At 39.2% G+C, this 14936-nt stretch overlaps 1 protein-coding gene across 1 annotated transcript in view; it reads right to left on the bottom strand.

Moving 5' to 3' along the window:
- CEP89 (centrosomal protein 89) overlaps positions 1-14936 on the bottom strand; it is a 96341-nt gene that overhangs the window by 80969 nt on the left and 436 nt on the right. The window contains exons 2-4 of the mRNA XM_063438469.1: positions 12733-12839; positions 12221-12379; positions 1675-1864 (exon numbers count right to left, since the gene is read on the bottom strand). Of these exons, the coding sequence (XP_063294539.1) occupies positions 1675-1864; positions 12221-12379; positions 12733-12839 (456 nt within the window). The remainder of the gene's footprint in view (positions 1-1674; positions 1865-12220; positions 12380-12732; positions 12840-14936) is intronic.

Genomic DNA, 14936 nt, shown 5'->3' with positions numbered 1-14936 from the left:
AAGGGAGGTTCTCCCGAAAGCTTGTCATTAAAAAAGGTATTACAAGATACAAATTTTATCTGTTTTTTACATCTACATCACTGGACTAATACGGCTACAATCTCTACACACACACACACACACACACACACAAACACACAAACGCTTCCTGGACCACGGACGTTCAGCACGGAGACACTGAAAGCTCTCCATAGAGATGGATTGATTCAATACATCGCTATGGAGAGATGCTGATTGGGCCAGCCGCAGCGAGACTGGCGGGACGTGGGAAAAAGGTGTTAACTTTAACTTTATTAAGCTGCACATCTAAGGACAATTAGAGATATATGTTTATATGAAATTACTATTAAATTGTATAACGGTACCAGAAACACCAATAAACCCATGACATAAGAATGTGACAGTTCCACTGCTCATTTGCTGAAAATAAATCTGAAAATAAAATAGGTCCCCCTGCTGGTAGTTTTGGAGATGTTAAATAGTAAGGTATAACACCTCAATTGGCACCTGTGAGGAATCATTTTCACTCACACATCTGTGCTAATGCTAATCATTATCACATGAAGCTAAGCAACCGGGCTGTGACTTATTGTAGCAACAGCGAATAAACATTTACATCACACTAGGGAGCAATTATGAAATAATCTACATGTGCTATTCAGATCTGACATATAACAGCCTACACAACTGTTATATTCACACAAACAATTCAAAGAAAATACTCCATCTCACTGCAGTAATACAGAGTCATATGGAAATTATACGAGAAAGGAAACACTGAGATTGTACACTTCCTTGAAATCATGTAAACACAGTCTTTTCAGAGAAAAGGCAGTGTTTACATTACAGCCTAGGGACACCTCTATTGGCCACTCCTCGGATGGCTGCCAGAGGTGCTTCCTGGGGCAGTGCTGCACTCATGTTCTCTGTTTTTGCTTCAATACGCAAGAAGATCGGTTCAAACATTTTTTTATTGATAATCATTTTTCAATGACAATAAAAGTATAACATCAAATTTGTATCATACAATGAACAATAATAATGAAACAAAACAGGGGAAATATAAATGTACGTTTACATTTCATAGTGTATTTTCAATTACTAATAAGGAAGAAGATAAGTAAATTAATGTATAATTATGTATATAATATAGAGCAATATTTACAATTATGGTGTATAATTCATTTAAAAAAACGATATTTACTTTCAATAAATGTTCCATTGAGCAGAAATTATGAACACTATTTATGTTTTCATTTTTTTTTTACTAATGTCTCCTTCCCACAATATCCATTCATATCTTCAATTGTTTGTTGTATTTGATTAAGTCTCACCTAAACTCAAAACACAGAAAGCTTGTGACGCTCCCACGACAGATTGAAATAGACACCCTACAGGCCACGTAACAGCCACTAAATTTATGCCATAGTTTTACCAATATCATAAGCAATACTTGCATGGCGCACTACCAAAACAATATTTTGTAGCTTTGCTTCCTGAGACTAAACGAAAATGGACACTTTGGTAAAATTTTAATATTTTACTGATCTGTTTAAATGTGTATATATATATATTATTTATATATACACACAATATATTTTTATTTTTTTATCAAGACAATAGTATACAGTATTAAACTATGAATAAAGACACAATCACTCATCAGCAGCTTACCCTTTTCTCTTTAAGTGGGACGGCATAAATAGGCTCCTTTGAAGGACTACTAGTGATCCTCTGGGATTCTTGAAGGACTTGCTCTCTCTCAATGTCGGACATTTCTTGCTCTGTGTCTTCATCCTCAAAGTCATAGGATGTTATCGGAGTGCCAAGATTCTTTCTATCTGCATAGTCTTTCCAGTTTTGCCTAAAATAACATTTTATTATGTATTCACTATACAGACAATCTACAAATAAAGCAGCTTTATAATCAAAACTAGATGTTCACAGCAAGTTAAAGACTCTAATTCAGTTCTCCATTTCATGCATTCGCCTACTCTTTTTTTTCCTTTTCTTTTCGCTGTCCTTTCATTCTTTGAGATATTTCAGATCTCAAACCAGATCCCACAATAACAATTAATCAAATAACACCTGAATGACGGTTCTGTATTAAAAGCAAGTGCCAATCAATGTGTTTGTCCAAGTGAAAGCTTCTATAGAGTTGGCAGAGGGATTTTGGAATGTGCACTCACTGTGTGGATACTGTCATCATATAGAGTACAAGTTCACAGTTAAAGATTTATAGGTACGCTCTACAGCTAAAATACAAAAGAGGTGAGGGGTTACTGTTTAGTAGATACACCCCAATGAAAACTAGCAAGCATTTAATTATGCATTGTTTTCATAGGGGTATATCTAAAAACAGCTTGCAAAAGCTGCAGATCTCTGGCCAGTAGCCTTTGCAAGACCTGCCCTTCTAGCCCAGCCAAGACTTTCAACAAACTAAAGTGCTTTATGCATGGTTTACAATTTCAACACGCCACTAGCTAGCTACTGGCAAGTGAAACGCAAGCCAGGGAGAGCAGAGCTTTGCCTCTGGCAGATATGGTTTGGCAAGTCATTTGTAAGGTCTGGTTAGCAGCATTGTGCTTCAAATTGTAAGCGCTGCTTTGTGTGTGTGTGGAGTGTCCCTATATATTAGGCTGGCAAAATCACCAGCATATATAGCTTTTTTAAACAACTACCTGGAGATTGGTACCTTCTTACTCTGCATCGATTTAAACAACTACCTAGAGATTGGTACCTTCTTACTCTGCACCGATTTAAACAACTACCTAGAGATTGGTACCTTCTTACTCTGCACCGATTTAAACAACTACCTAGAGATTGGTACCTTCTTACTCTGCTCCGATTTAAACAACTACCTAGAGATTGGTACCTTCTTACTGTGCACCGATTTAAACAACTACCTAGAGATTGGAACCTTCTTACTCTGCTCCGATTTAAACAACTACCTAGAGATTGGTACCTTCTTACTGTGCACCGATTTAAACAACTACCTAGAGATTGGTACCTTCTTACTGTGCTCCGATTTAAACAACTACCTAGAGATTGGTACCTTCTTACTCTGCTCCGATTTAAACAACTACCTAGAGATTGGTACCTTCTTACTCTACATCGATTTAAACAACTACCTAGAGATTGGTACCTTCTTACTCTGCACCGATTTAAACAACTACCTAGAGATTGGAACCTTCTTACTCTGCACCGATTTAAACAACTACCTAGAGATTGGTACCTTCTTACTCTGCACCGATTTAAACAACTACCTAGAGATTGGTACCTTCTTACTCTGCACCGATTTAAACAACTACCTAGAGATTGGTACCTTCTTACTGTGCACCGATTTAAACAACTACCTAGAGATTGGTACCTTCTTACTCTGCTCCGATTTAAACAACTACCTAGAGATTGGTACCTTCTTACTGTGCTCCGATTTAAACAACTACCTAGAGATTGGTACCTTCTTACTCTGCTCCGATTTAAACAACTACCTAGAGATTGGTACCTTCTTACTCTGCACCGATTTAAACAACTACCTAGAGATTGGAACCTTCTTACTCTGCACCGATTTAAACAACTACCTAGAGATTGGTACCTTCTTACTCTGCACCGATTTAAACAACTACCTAGAGATTGGTACCTTCTTACTCTGCACCGATTTAAACAACTACCTAGAGATTGGTACCTTCTTACTCTGCACCGATTTAAACAACTACCTAGAGATTGGAACCTTCTTACTCTGCACCGATTGAAACAACTACCTAGAGATTGGAACCTTCTTACTCTGCTCCGATTTAAACAACTACCTAGAGATTGGTACCTTCTTACTGTGCACCGATTTAAACAACTACCTAGAGATTGGAACCTTCTTACTCTGCTCCGATTTAAACAACTACCTAGAGATTGGTACCTTCTTACTCTGCACCGATTGAAACAACTACCTAGAGATTGGTACCTTCTTACTGTGCACCGATTTAAACAACTACCTAGAGATTGGTACCTTCTTACTCTGCACCGATTTAAACAACTACCTAGAGATTGGTACCTTCTTACTGTGCACCGATTTAAACAACTACCTAGAGATTGGTACCTTCTTACTCTGCACCGATTGAAACAACTACCTAGAGATTGGAACCTTCTTACTCTGCACCGATTGAAACAACTACCTAGAGATTGGTACCTTCTTACTCTGCATCGATTTAAACAACTACCTAGAGATTGGTACCTTCTTACTCTGCACCGATTTAAACAACTACCTAGAGATTGGAACCTTCTTACTGTGCACCGATTGAAACAACTACCTAGAGATTGGTACCTTCTTACTCTGCACCGATTGAAACAACTACCTAGAGATTGGAACCTTCTTACTGTGCACCGATTTAAACAACTACCTAGAGATTGGTACCTTCTTACTCTGCACCGATTTAAACAACTACCTAGAGATTGGAACCTTCTTACTCTGCACCGATTGAAACAACTACCTAGAGATTGGTACCTTCTTACTGTGCACCGATTTAAACAACTACCTAGAGATTGGTACCTTCTTACTCTGCACCGAGTTAAACAACTACCTAGAGATTGGTACCTTCTTACTCTGCACCGATTGAAACAACTACCTAGAGATTGGAACCTTCTTACTCTGCACCGATTGAAACAACTACCTAGAGATTGGAACCTTCTTACTGTGCACCGATTTAAACAACTACCTAGAGATTGGTACCTTCTTACTCTGCACCGATTGAAACAACTACCTAGAGATTGGAACCTTCTTACTGTGCACCGATTGAAACAACTACCTAGAGATTGGTACCTTCTTACTGTGCACCGATTGAAACAACTACCTAGAGATTGGTACCTTCTTACTGTGCACCGATTTAAACAACTACCTAGAGATTGGTACCTTCTTACTCTGCACCGATTTAAACAACTACCTAGAGATTGGTACCTTCTTACTCTGCACCGATTGAAACAACTACCTAGAGATTGGAACCTTCTTACTCTGCACCGATTAAAACAACTACCTAGAGATTGGAACCTTCTTACTGTGCACCGATTTAAACAACTACCTAGAGATTGGTACCTTCTTACTCTGCACCGATTTAAACAACTACCTAGAGATTGGTACCTTCTTACTCTGCACCGATTGAAACAACTACCTAGAGATTGGAACCTTCTTACTCTGCACCGATTGAAACAACTACCTAGAGATTGGAACCTTCTTACTGTGCACCGATTTAAACAACTACCTAGAGATTGGTACCTTCTTACTCTGCACCGATTGAAACAACTACCTAGAGATTGGTACCTTCTTACTCTGCACCGATTGAAACAACTACCTAGAGATTGGTACCTTCTTACTGTGCACCGATTTAAACAACTACCTAGAGATTGGTACCTTCTTACTCTGCACCGATTTAAACAACTACCTAGAGATTGGTACCTTCTTACTGTGCACCGATTTAAACAACTACCTAGAGATTGGAACCTTCTTACTCTGCACCGATTGAAACAACTACCTAGAGATTGGTACCTTCTTACTCTGCACCGATTGAAACAACTACCTAGAGATTGGAACCTTCTTACTCTGCACCGATTGAAACAACTACCTAGAGATTGGAACCTTCTTACTCTGCACCGATTTAAACAACTACCTAGAGATTGGTACCTTCTTACTGTGCACCGATTTAAACAACTACCTAGAGATTGGAACCTTCTTACTCTGCACCGATTGAAACAACTACCTAGAGATTGGAACCTTCTTACTCTGCACCGATTTAAACAACTACCTAGAGATTGGTACCTTCTTACTCTGCACCGATTGAAACAACTACCTAGAGATTGGAACCTTCTTACTCTGCACCGATTGAAACAACTACCTAGAGATTGGAACCTTCTTACTCTGCATCGATTTAAACAACTACCTAGAGATTGGTACCTTCTTACTCTGCACCGATTGAAACAACTACCTAGAGATTGGAACCTTCTTACTCTGCACCGATTGAAACAACTACCTAGAGATTGGAACCTTCTTACTGTGCACCGATTTAAACAACTACCTAGAGATTGGTACCTTCTTACTCTGCACCGATTTAAACAACTACCTAGAGATTGGTACCTTCTTACTCTGCATCGATTTAAACAACTACCTAGAGATTGGTACCTTCTTACTGTGCACCGATTTAAACAACTACCTAGAGATTGGTACCTTCTTACTCTGCATCGATTTAAACAACTACCTAGAGATTGGTACCTTCTTACTGTGCACCGATTTAAACAACTACCTAGAGATTGGAACCTTCTTACTCTGCTCCGATTTAAACAACTACCTAGAGATTGGTACCTTCTTACTCTGCTCCGATTTAAACAACTACCTAGAGATTGGAACCTTCTTACTCTGCACCGATTGAAACAACTACCTAGAGATTGGTACCTTCTTACTCTGCATCGATTTAAACAACTACCTAGAGATTGGTACCTTCTTACTCTGCACCGATTGAAACAACTACCTAGAGATTGGAACCTTCTTACTCTGCACCGATTGAAACAACTACCTAGAGATTGGAACCTTCTTACTGTGCACCGATTTAAACAACTACCTAGAGATTGGTACCTTCTTACTCTGCACCGATTTAAACAACTACCTAGAGATTGGTACCTTCTTACTCTGCATCGATTTAAACAACTACCTAGAGATTGGTACCTTCTTACTGTGCACCGATTTAAACAACTACCTAGAGATTGGTACCTTCTTACTGTGCACCGATTTAAACAACTACCTAGAGATTGGAACCTTCTTACTCTGCTCCGATTTAAACAACTACCTAGAGATTGGTACCTTCTTACTCTGCACCGATTGAAACAACTACCTAGAGATTGGAACCTTCTTACTCTGCTCCGATTTAAACAACTACCTAGAGATTGGTACCTTCTTACTCTGCACCGATTGAAACAACTACCTAGAGATTGGTACCTTCTTACTCTGCACCGATTGAAACAACTACCTAGAGATTGGAACCTTCTTACTCTGCTCCGATTTAAACAACTACCTAGAGATTGGTACCTTCTTACTGTGCACCGATTTAAACAACTACCTAGAGATTGGAACCTTCTTACTCTGCACCGATTGAAACAACTACCTAGAGATTGGAACCTTCTTACTCTGCATCGATTTAAACAACTACCTAGAGATTGGTACCTTCTTACTCTGCACCGATTTAAACAACTACCTAGAGATTGGAACCTTCTTACTCTGCACCGATTGAAACAACTACCTAGAGATTGGAACCTTCTTACTGTGCACCGATTTAAACAACTACCTAGAGATTGGTACCTTCTTACTCTGCACCGATTTAAACAACTACCTAGAGATTGGTACCTTCTTACTCTGCATCGATTTAAACAACTACCTAGAGATTGGTACCTTCTTACTGTGCACCGATTTAAACAACTACCTAGAGATTGGTACCTTCTTACTCTGCATCGATTTAAACAACTACCTAGAGATTGGTACCTTCTTACTGTGCACCGATTTAAACAACTACCTAGAGATTGGAACCTTCTTACTCTGCTCCGATTTAAACAACTACCTAGAGATTGGAACCTTCTTACTCTGCACCGATTGAAACAACTACCTAGAGATTGGTACCTTCTTACTCTGCATCGATTTAAACAACTACCTAGAGATTGGTACCTTCTTACTCTGCACCGATTGAAACAACTACCTAGAGATTGGAACCTTCTTACTCTGCACCGATTGAAACAACTACCTAGAGATTGGTACCTTCTTACTCTGCACCGATTGAAACAACTACCTAGAGATTGGTACCTTCTTACTCTGCTCCGATTTAAACAACTACCTAGAGATTGGAACCTTCTTACTCTGCACCGATTGAAACAACTACCTAGAGATTGGTACCTTCTTACTCTGCATCGATTTAAACAACTACCTAGAGATTGGTACCTTCTTACTCTGCACCGATTGAAACAACTACCTAGAGATTGGAACCTTCTTACTCTGCACCGATTGAAACAACTACCTAGAGATTGGAACCTTCTTACTGTGCACCGATTTAAACAACTACCTAGAGATTGGTACCTTCTTACTCTGCACCGATTTAAACAACTACCTAGAGATTGGTACCTTCTTACTCTGCATCGATTTAAACAACTACCTAGAGATTGGTACCTTCTTACTGTGCACCGATTTAAACAACTACCTAGAGATTGGTACCTTCTTACTGTGCACCGATTTAAACAACTACCTAGAGATTGGTACCTTCTTACTGTGCACCGATTTAAACAACTACCTAGAGATTGGAACCTTCTTACTCTGCTCCGATTTAAACAACTACCTAGAGATTGGTACCTTCTTACTCTGCTCCGATTTAAACAACTACCTAGAGATTGGAACCTTCTTACTGTGCACCGATTTAAACAACTACCTAGAGATTGGTACCTTCTTACTGTGCACCGATTTAAACAACTACCTAGAGATTGGAACCTTCTTACTCTGCTCCGATTTAAACAACTACCTAGAGATTGGTACCTTCTTACTCTGCTCCGATTTAAACAACTACCTAGAGATTGGAACCTTCTTACTCTGCATCGATTTAAACAACTACCTAGAGATTGGTACCTTCTTACTCTGCACCGATTGAAACAACTACCTAGAGATTGGAACCTTCTTACTCTGCATCGATTTAAACAACTACCTAGAGATTGGAACCTTCTTACTCTGCTCCGATTTAAACAACTACCTAGAGATTAGTACCTTCTTACTGTGCACCGATGTAAACAACTACCTAGAGATTGGTACCTTCTTACTGTGCACCGATTTAAACAACTACCTAGAGATTGGTACCTTCTTACTCTGCACCGATTTAAACAACTACCTAGAGATTGGTACCTTCTTACTCTGCACCGATGTAAACAACTACCTAGAGATTGGTACCTTCTTACTGTGCACCGATTTAAACAACTACCTAGAGATTAGTACCTTCTTACTCTGCACCGATTTAAACAACTACCTAGAGATTGGTACCTTCTTACTGTGCACCAATGTAAACAACTACCTAGAGATTGGTACCTTCTTACTGTGCACCGATTTAAACAACTACCTAGAGATTGGTACCTTCTTACTGTGCACCGATTTAAACAACTACCTAGAGATTGGTACCTTCTTACTCTGCACCGATTTAAACAACTACCTAGAGATTGGTACCTTCTTACTCTGCACCGATTTAAACAACTACCTAGAGATTGGTACCTTCTTACTCTGCACCGATTGAAACAACTACCTAGAGATTGGAACCTTCTTACTGTGCACCGATTTAAACAACTACCTAGAGATTGGTACCTTCTTACTCTGCACCGATTTAAACAACTACCTAGAGATTGGTACCTTCTTACTCTGCATCGATTTAAACAACTACCTAGAGATTGGTACCTTCTTACTGTGCACCGATTTAAACAACTACCTAGAGATTGGTACCTTCTTACTGTGCACCGATTTAAACAACTACCTAGAGATTGGAACCTTCTTACTCTGCTCCGATTTAAACAACTACCTAGAGATTGGTACCTTCTTACTCTGCTCCGATTTAAACAACTACCTAGAGATTGGAACCTTCTTACTCTGCATCGATTTAAACAACTACCTAGAGATTGGTACCTTCTTACTCTGCACCGATTGAAACAACTACCTAGAGATTGGAACCTTCTTACTCTGCATCGATTTAAACAACTACCTAGAGATTGGAACCTTCTTACTCTGCTCCGATTTAAACAACTACCTAGAGATTAGTACCTTCTTACTGTGCACCGATGTAAACAACTACCTAGAGATTGGTACCTTCTTACTCTGCACCGATTTAAACAACTACCTAGAGATTGGTACCTTCTTACTCTGCACCGATGTAAACAACTACCTAGAGATTGGTACCTTCTTACTGTGCACCGATTTAAACAACTACCTAGAGATTAGTACCTTCTTACTCTGCACCGATTTAAACAACTACCTAGAGATTGGTACCTTCTTACTGTGCACCAATGTAAACAACTACCTAGAGATTGGTACCTTCTTACTCTGCACCGATTTAAACAACTACCTAGAGATTGGTACCTTCTTACTCTGCACCGATGTAAACAACTACCTAGAGATTGGTACCTTCTTACTGTGCACCGATTTAAACAACTACCTAGAGATTGGAACCTTCTTACTGTGCACCGATTTAAACAACTACCTGGAGATTGGTACCTTCTTACTCTGCATCGATTTAAACAACTACCTAGAGATTGGTACCTTCTTACTCTGCACCGATTTAAACAACTACCTAGAGATTGGTACCTTCTTACTCTGCACCGATTTAAACAACTACCTAGAGATTGGTACCTTCTTACTCTGCACCGATTTAAACAACTACCTAGAGATTGGTACCTTCTTACTCTGCACCGATTTAAACAACTACCTAGAGATTGGTACCTTCTTACTCTGCATCGATTTAAACAACTACCTAGAGATTGGTACCTTCTTACTCTGCACCGATTTAAACAACTACCTAGAGATTGGTACCTTCTTACTCTGCACCGATTTAAACAACTACCTAGAGATTGGTACCTTCTTACTCTGCACCGATTTAAACAACTACCTAGAGATTGGTACCTTCTTACTCTGCACCGATTTAAACAACTACCTAGAGATTGGTACCTTCTTACTCTGCACCGATTGAAACAACTACCTAGAGATTGGTACCTTCTTACTCTGCTCCGATTTAAACAACTACCTAGAGATTGGTACCTTCTTACTCTGCACCGATTTAAACAACTACCTAGAGATTGGTACCTTCTTACTGTGCACCGATTTAAACAACTACCTAGAGATTGGTACCTTCTTACTCTGCACCAATTTAAACAACTACCTAGAGATTGGTACCTTCTTACTCTGCTCCGATTTAAACAACTACCTAGAGATTGGTACCTTCTTACTGTGCACCGATTTAAACAACTACCTAGAGATTAGTACCTTCTTACTGTGCACCGATTTAAACAACTACCTAGAGATTGGAACCTTCTTACTCTGCACCGATTTAAACAACTACCTAGAGATTGGTACCTTCTTACTGTGCACCGATTTAAACAACTACCTGGAGATTGGTACCTTCTTACTCTGCACCGATTTAAACAACTACCTAGAGATTGGTACCTTCTGACTCTGCACAGCATGGCTGCCTGAACTAATGGAAAAGCTGCCCCATGATGTGAGCCACAATCCACACCTATCATGCTGGTGTACTTCAGGAGTCTTGAGACCTGAATATGCTACTAGGGGTGGAGTGGCTACTTGATGCACCTTACATGCAGGATTCATATGGTTTATGAAAGGTAAAATTTCAGAGAATAACATATCATTAATACATAAGCTAACAATGTGGCTATCAAAGTGCAGAGATGAAATGCTGGAACTGTGGCGTTTATTCTCCAAATACTAAACTGTAGTCAACTGAAAAGCTGACTGAAAATTATAAGCTAAAATTGTGTCATAATTAAAGGGACACTATAGTCAACAGAACAACTACAGCTTACTGTATTTGTTCTGGCCAGTAGAATCATTGCTTACAGGCTTTTTTGAAGTAAACACTGTCTTTTCAGAGAAAATGCAGTGTGTACATTACAGCCTAGGGATATCTCCACTGGCCACTCTTCAGATGGCTAATAGATTTGCTTCCTGGGGCAGTGCTGCACAGTGTGGCTAACATTCAGCGTCTCCACCCTCTGCATGGAGACACTGAACTTTCCTCATAGAGATGCATCTCTATGAGAAGATGCTGATTGGACAGTGCTGTGTTTGGCTTGTGCGGACTGCCTTCTTGACAGTCCAGTCCTATAGGGAAGCATTGTGATTGGCTGAGGGAATCACTTCTCATGATGTCAGCCAAGCAGGCAGATCAGGGGCAGAGCCAGCAGCAGCAGACTGGAGTAAAGGTAAGATTATACTATATTCAGGGAAGGAAAGAGGGGCCAGACGGATGTTTTAACACTAAAGGGTCAGGAATACATGTTTGTGTTCCTGACCCTATAGTATTCCTTTAATGTCAAGTTGGATCATTTTTCCAAATCAGCATTTGTTGCAATACAGTTTTTAGTGAATAGACTAAAGTCATGCTAGGCATTACAGGCTAACGTTAATGTAATACTTACTCACTACAATTTCCTGTTTACTTACTCTAATCCAAGGTCTCTTGCAGTTGCGTATGGATCAATCATACTTGTGTCTTCAACGTAAGAACTGTCATTTTCAGAGAACGACCTTTGACGTGGTTGAGGAAGGGCTACAGTACGGCCTGTTAAAGAAGTCAAGAGAATTGCTGCTGCAAGAGCGGATCTAAAAATGAATTAAATAGGTAAATGTAAGATTATAAATGTACAAATAGATACTTCATCAAAAGATACAAGTTAAAAAAAAAAGAAAAGAGAATTGCTGTAAAGATAATCAACATGACAGATCTACAGAGTTTTTCATAACACAGAACATAATAACAAAAAATGTATTTATTTATACAAGCCATTTTATTTTTGACCTATCCGATCCATTTAGAAAAAAAAGATTCTAGACATCGATTATAAAAATAGCAGAATACTCAGACATTAAATAACAGCTGGAAAAATTCTAAGTTAACATGCAAAAGGATTTATCATGCATCAAGGAAAGGAAAAATCACACGTGCCAGAACATACCTGGGTCTCTCTGGGGAGGGGTTTGGACTGCGCGGGGGAGGAGTACGGGGAACAGCTGATCTAGGAGCTACCGTAGCTGCTGGGATCAAGCCATGGGCTATGTGTCTCTAGACAAGTTAAAGGGGTTACCAGAGAATGGAATTAGTTACAGTATAGCAAAATGAATAACATTCTATAACAGCAATTTACTGATAATTTTATTTTGAAATTAAGTTCAAATCAAGCTGCAATTTCATTTATCGAACATGTTAGACCCATATTATGCAGTATAAATGTATTTAACCACAGGAAGTTAGTGTTACAACCTTGAAAATTGATTCAAACAAAAATTAACCGCCTGTAGCACAACAAAATAGATCAGTCAGATTAAATGTACTTGTTCTTACAGATTAATATAATTACTGTATTTATAAAGCGCCAATGTATTCTGCAGTAATGTACAAGGCATATGTACAATACAAGCATTCTTCAATACATTGATGTACTTGCTACAAGCCATGGGAGATGATCAATGTACAGTTATTCACTAAAGTATGAATTCTCAGGAATTTAAACTTATACATCAAAAGAGGTATTAATGTGCCCTTAGTAGCATTGCTCAGTGAAAGACTAACGTGAACCTGAGTGATCACCCACTTTCTCTTGATTTCTAAGAGTAGGTGGGGGCAAGTGCCTACGGCTTCAAATTGGGAAAAGTTATAATAGTGGCGCGATCAACACCATCATCCAAATGGTTTCCTCGGATACATAGGCTGAAAAAAGAATTGAATCTATCAAGTTCAGCCTTTTCTCACAACTGTTTTTGCTGTTGACCCGAAAGTAGGGGAAAAAACGCAGTTTGAAAAGTTTTTCAATTTTGCAACAAACTAGGAAAAAAATCATTCTAGACCCCGGAATGGCAGTCACATAACTGTTTTTTTTTTTTGTTTTTTTTTAAATAAATTCTTTATTTGTGCATTTTCGGTTCGTATGTAAAAAAAAGGGGAGGGGAGTAACAGGTATATTCACGTTTGCATAACATTTCGGTTTGGTTCTTAAACAGCGTTTCTATACCCTGTTGTGTGTGTTTTTGTTTTATGTATTCCAGTACTCGGGGCTCTTGGTTGTGCCTCAGGTTGCAGATTCGTTTTGGGCTGTTGAGGTTTGCAAGGTGGAGGCTCTGTAGGCTTGTGGATGCCCGAGAGGTCCGTGCGTTGTGGAAGTGCTTAGCTGTGTGGTGTGGCGTGTTGTGTGTGTGTGTGTAGTGGGGGGGTATCCGTGTGCCTGTAGGTTGTGGGAGGACTAGTGTTGGTCCATTAGTGGGCTCGGAGCCTGTCATGGCAGTCACATAACTGTTAACCCACCTATTAAAAATATAAAATATATATATATATATATATATATATATATATATATATATCCGTTAATATTATGTTTTTCCAGGTATTTATCCATTTCCTGTTTAAACATCTGTACAGACGCTGATAAAACCACCTCCTCAGGCAGAGTATTCCACATCCGTATTGTTCTTTGTACGGGGCAATAATTAACCTGTCTGTTTAATGAAGTGGTTTTGGCATATATATATATAATACCCCTGCACCCTCACTGCTCAATTCTCTGCCATTCATTAGTTGAATTATTTTGTTTGCGCAGCCCTTTCCACATCTCCCTGAAATGTGACCCAATGCACTTCCTGTAAAGAAAAATCAAACATATAAACTTCCTTTATCACACAATTTTTAATCTCCTACTTTAGAAGTTATTGCCGACTGCTCTGTTAAACGCGCACGCAAGGCTCCTCTAGACTATTAACAGAGCAGTCGACAATAACTTCCAAAGTAAACACACTGTGCTGTAAGATCTGATTGAAAATGTAAAAAAAAATTCATGTGATTCACAGCCAAGGAGGTGTGGCTAAGGCTGCATTAACCTCTAAATGAGAATTTAGCAGTAAGACTGCAGGGGCGTGATCTATACACCAAAACTGCTTTATTATTATCGCCGTTTATATAGCACCAACGCATTCCACAGCGCCAACGCATTCCACGGCGCTTTACACCATCAAAATGGGGGAAATTTTACAGTAAATGAGACAATTACAGACCAGGTCGATAAGGACCCTGCTCGAAAGAGCTTACAATCTAGATATAGGTGGTCAATCTCCAGATGTTGTGGACTAGATCTCCCATGATGCTTTGCCAGCATTATGTCTGTAAGAGGAT

This window comes from Pelobates fuscus, chromosome 12 (genome assembly GCF_036172605.1).
Source record: "Pelobates fuscus isolate aPelFus1 chromosome 12, aPelFus1.pri, whole genome shotgun sequence".
Classification (NCBI taxonomy): domain Eukaryota; kingdom Metazoa; phylum Chordata; class Amphibia; order Anura; family Pelobatidae; genus Pelobates; species Pelobates fuscus.
Note: the sequence above shows the minus strand (reverse complement) of the source record. Positions and strands in the feature narration are given on the sequence as shown.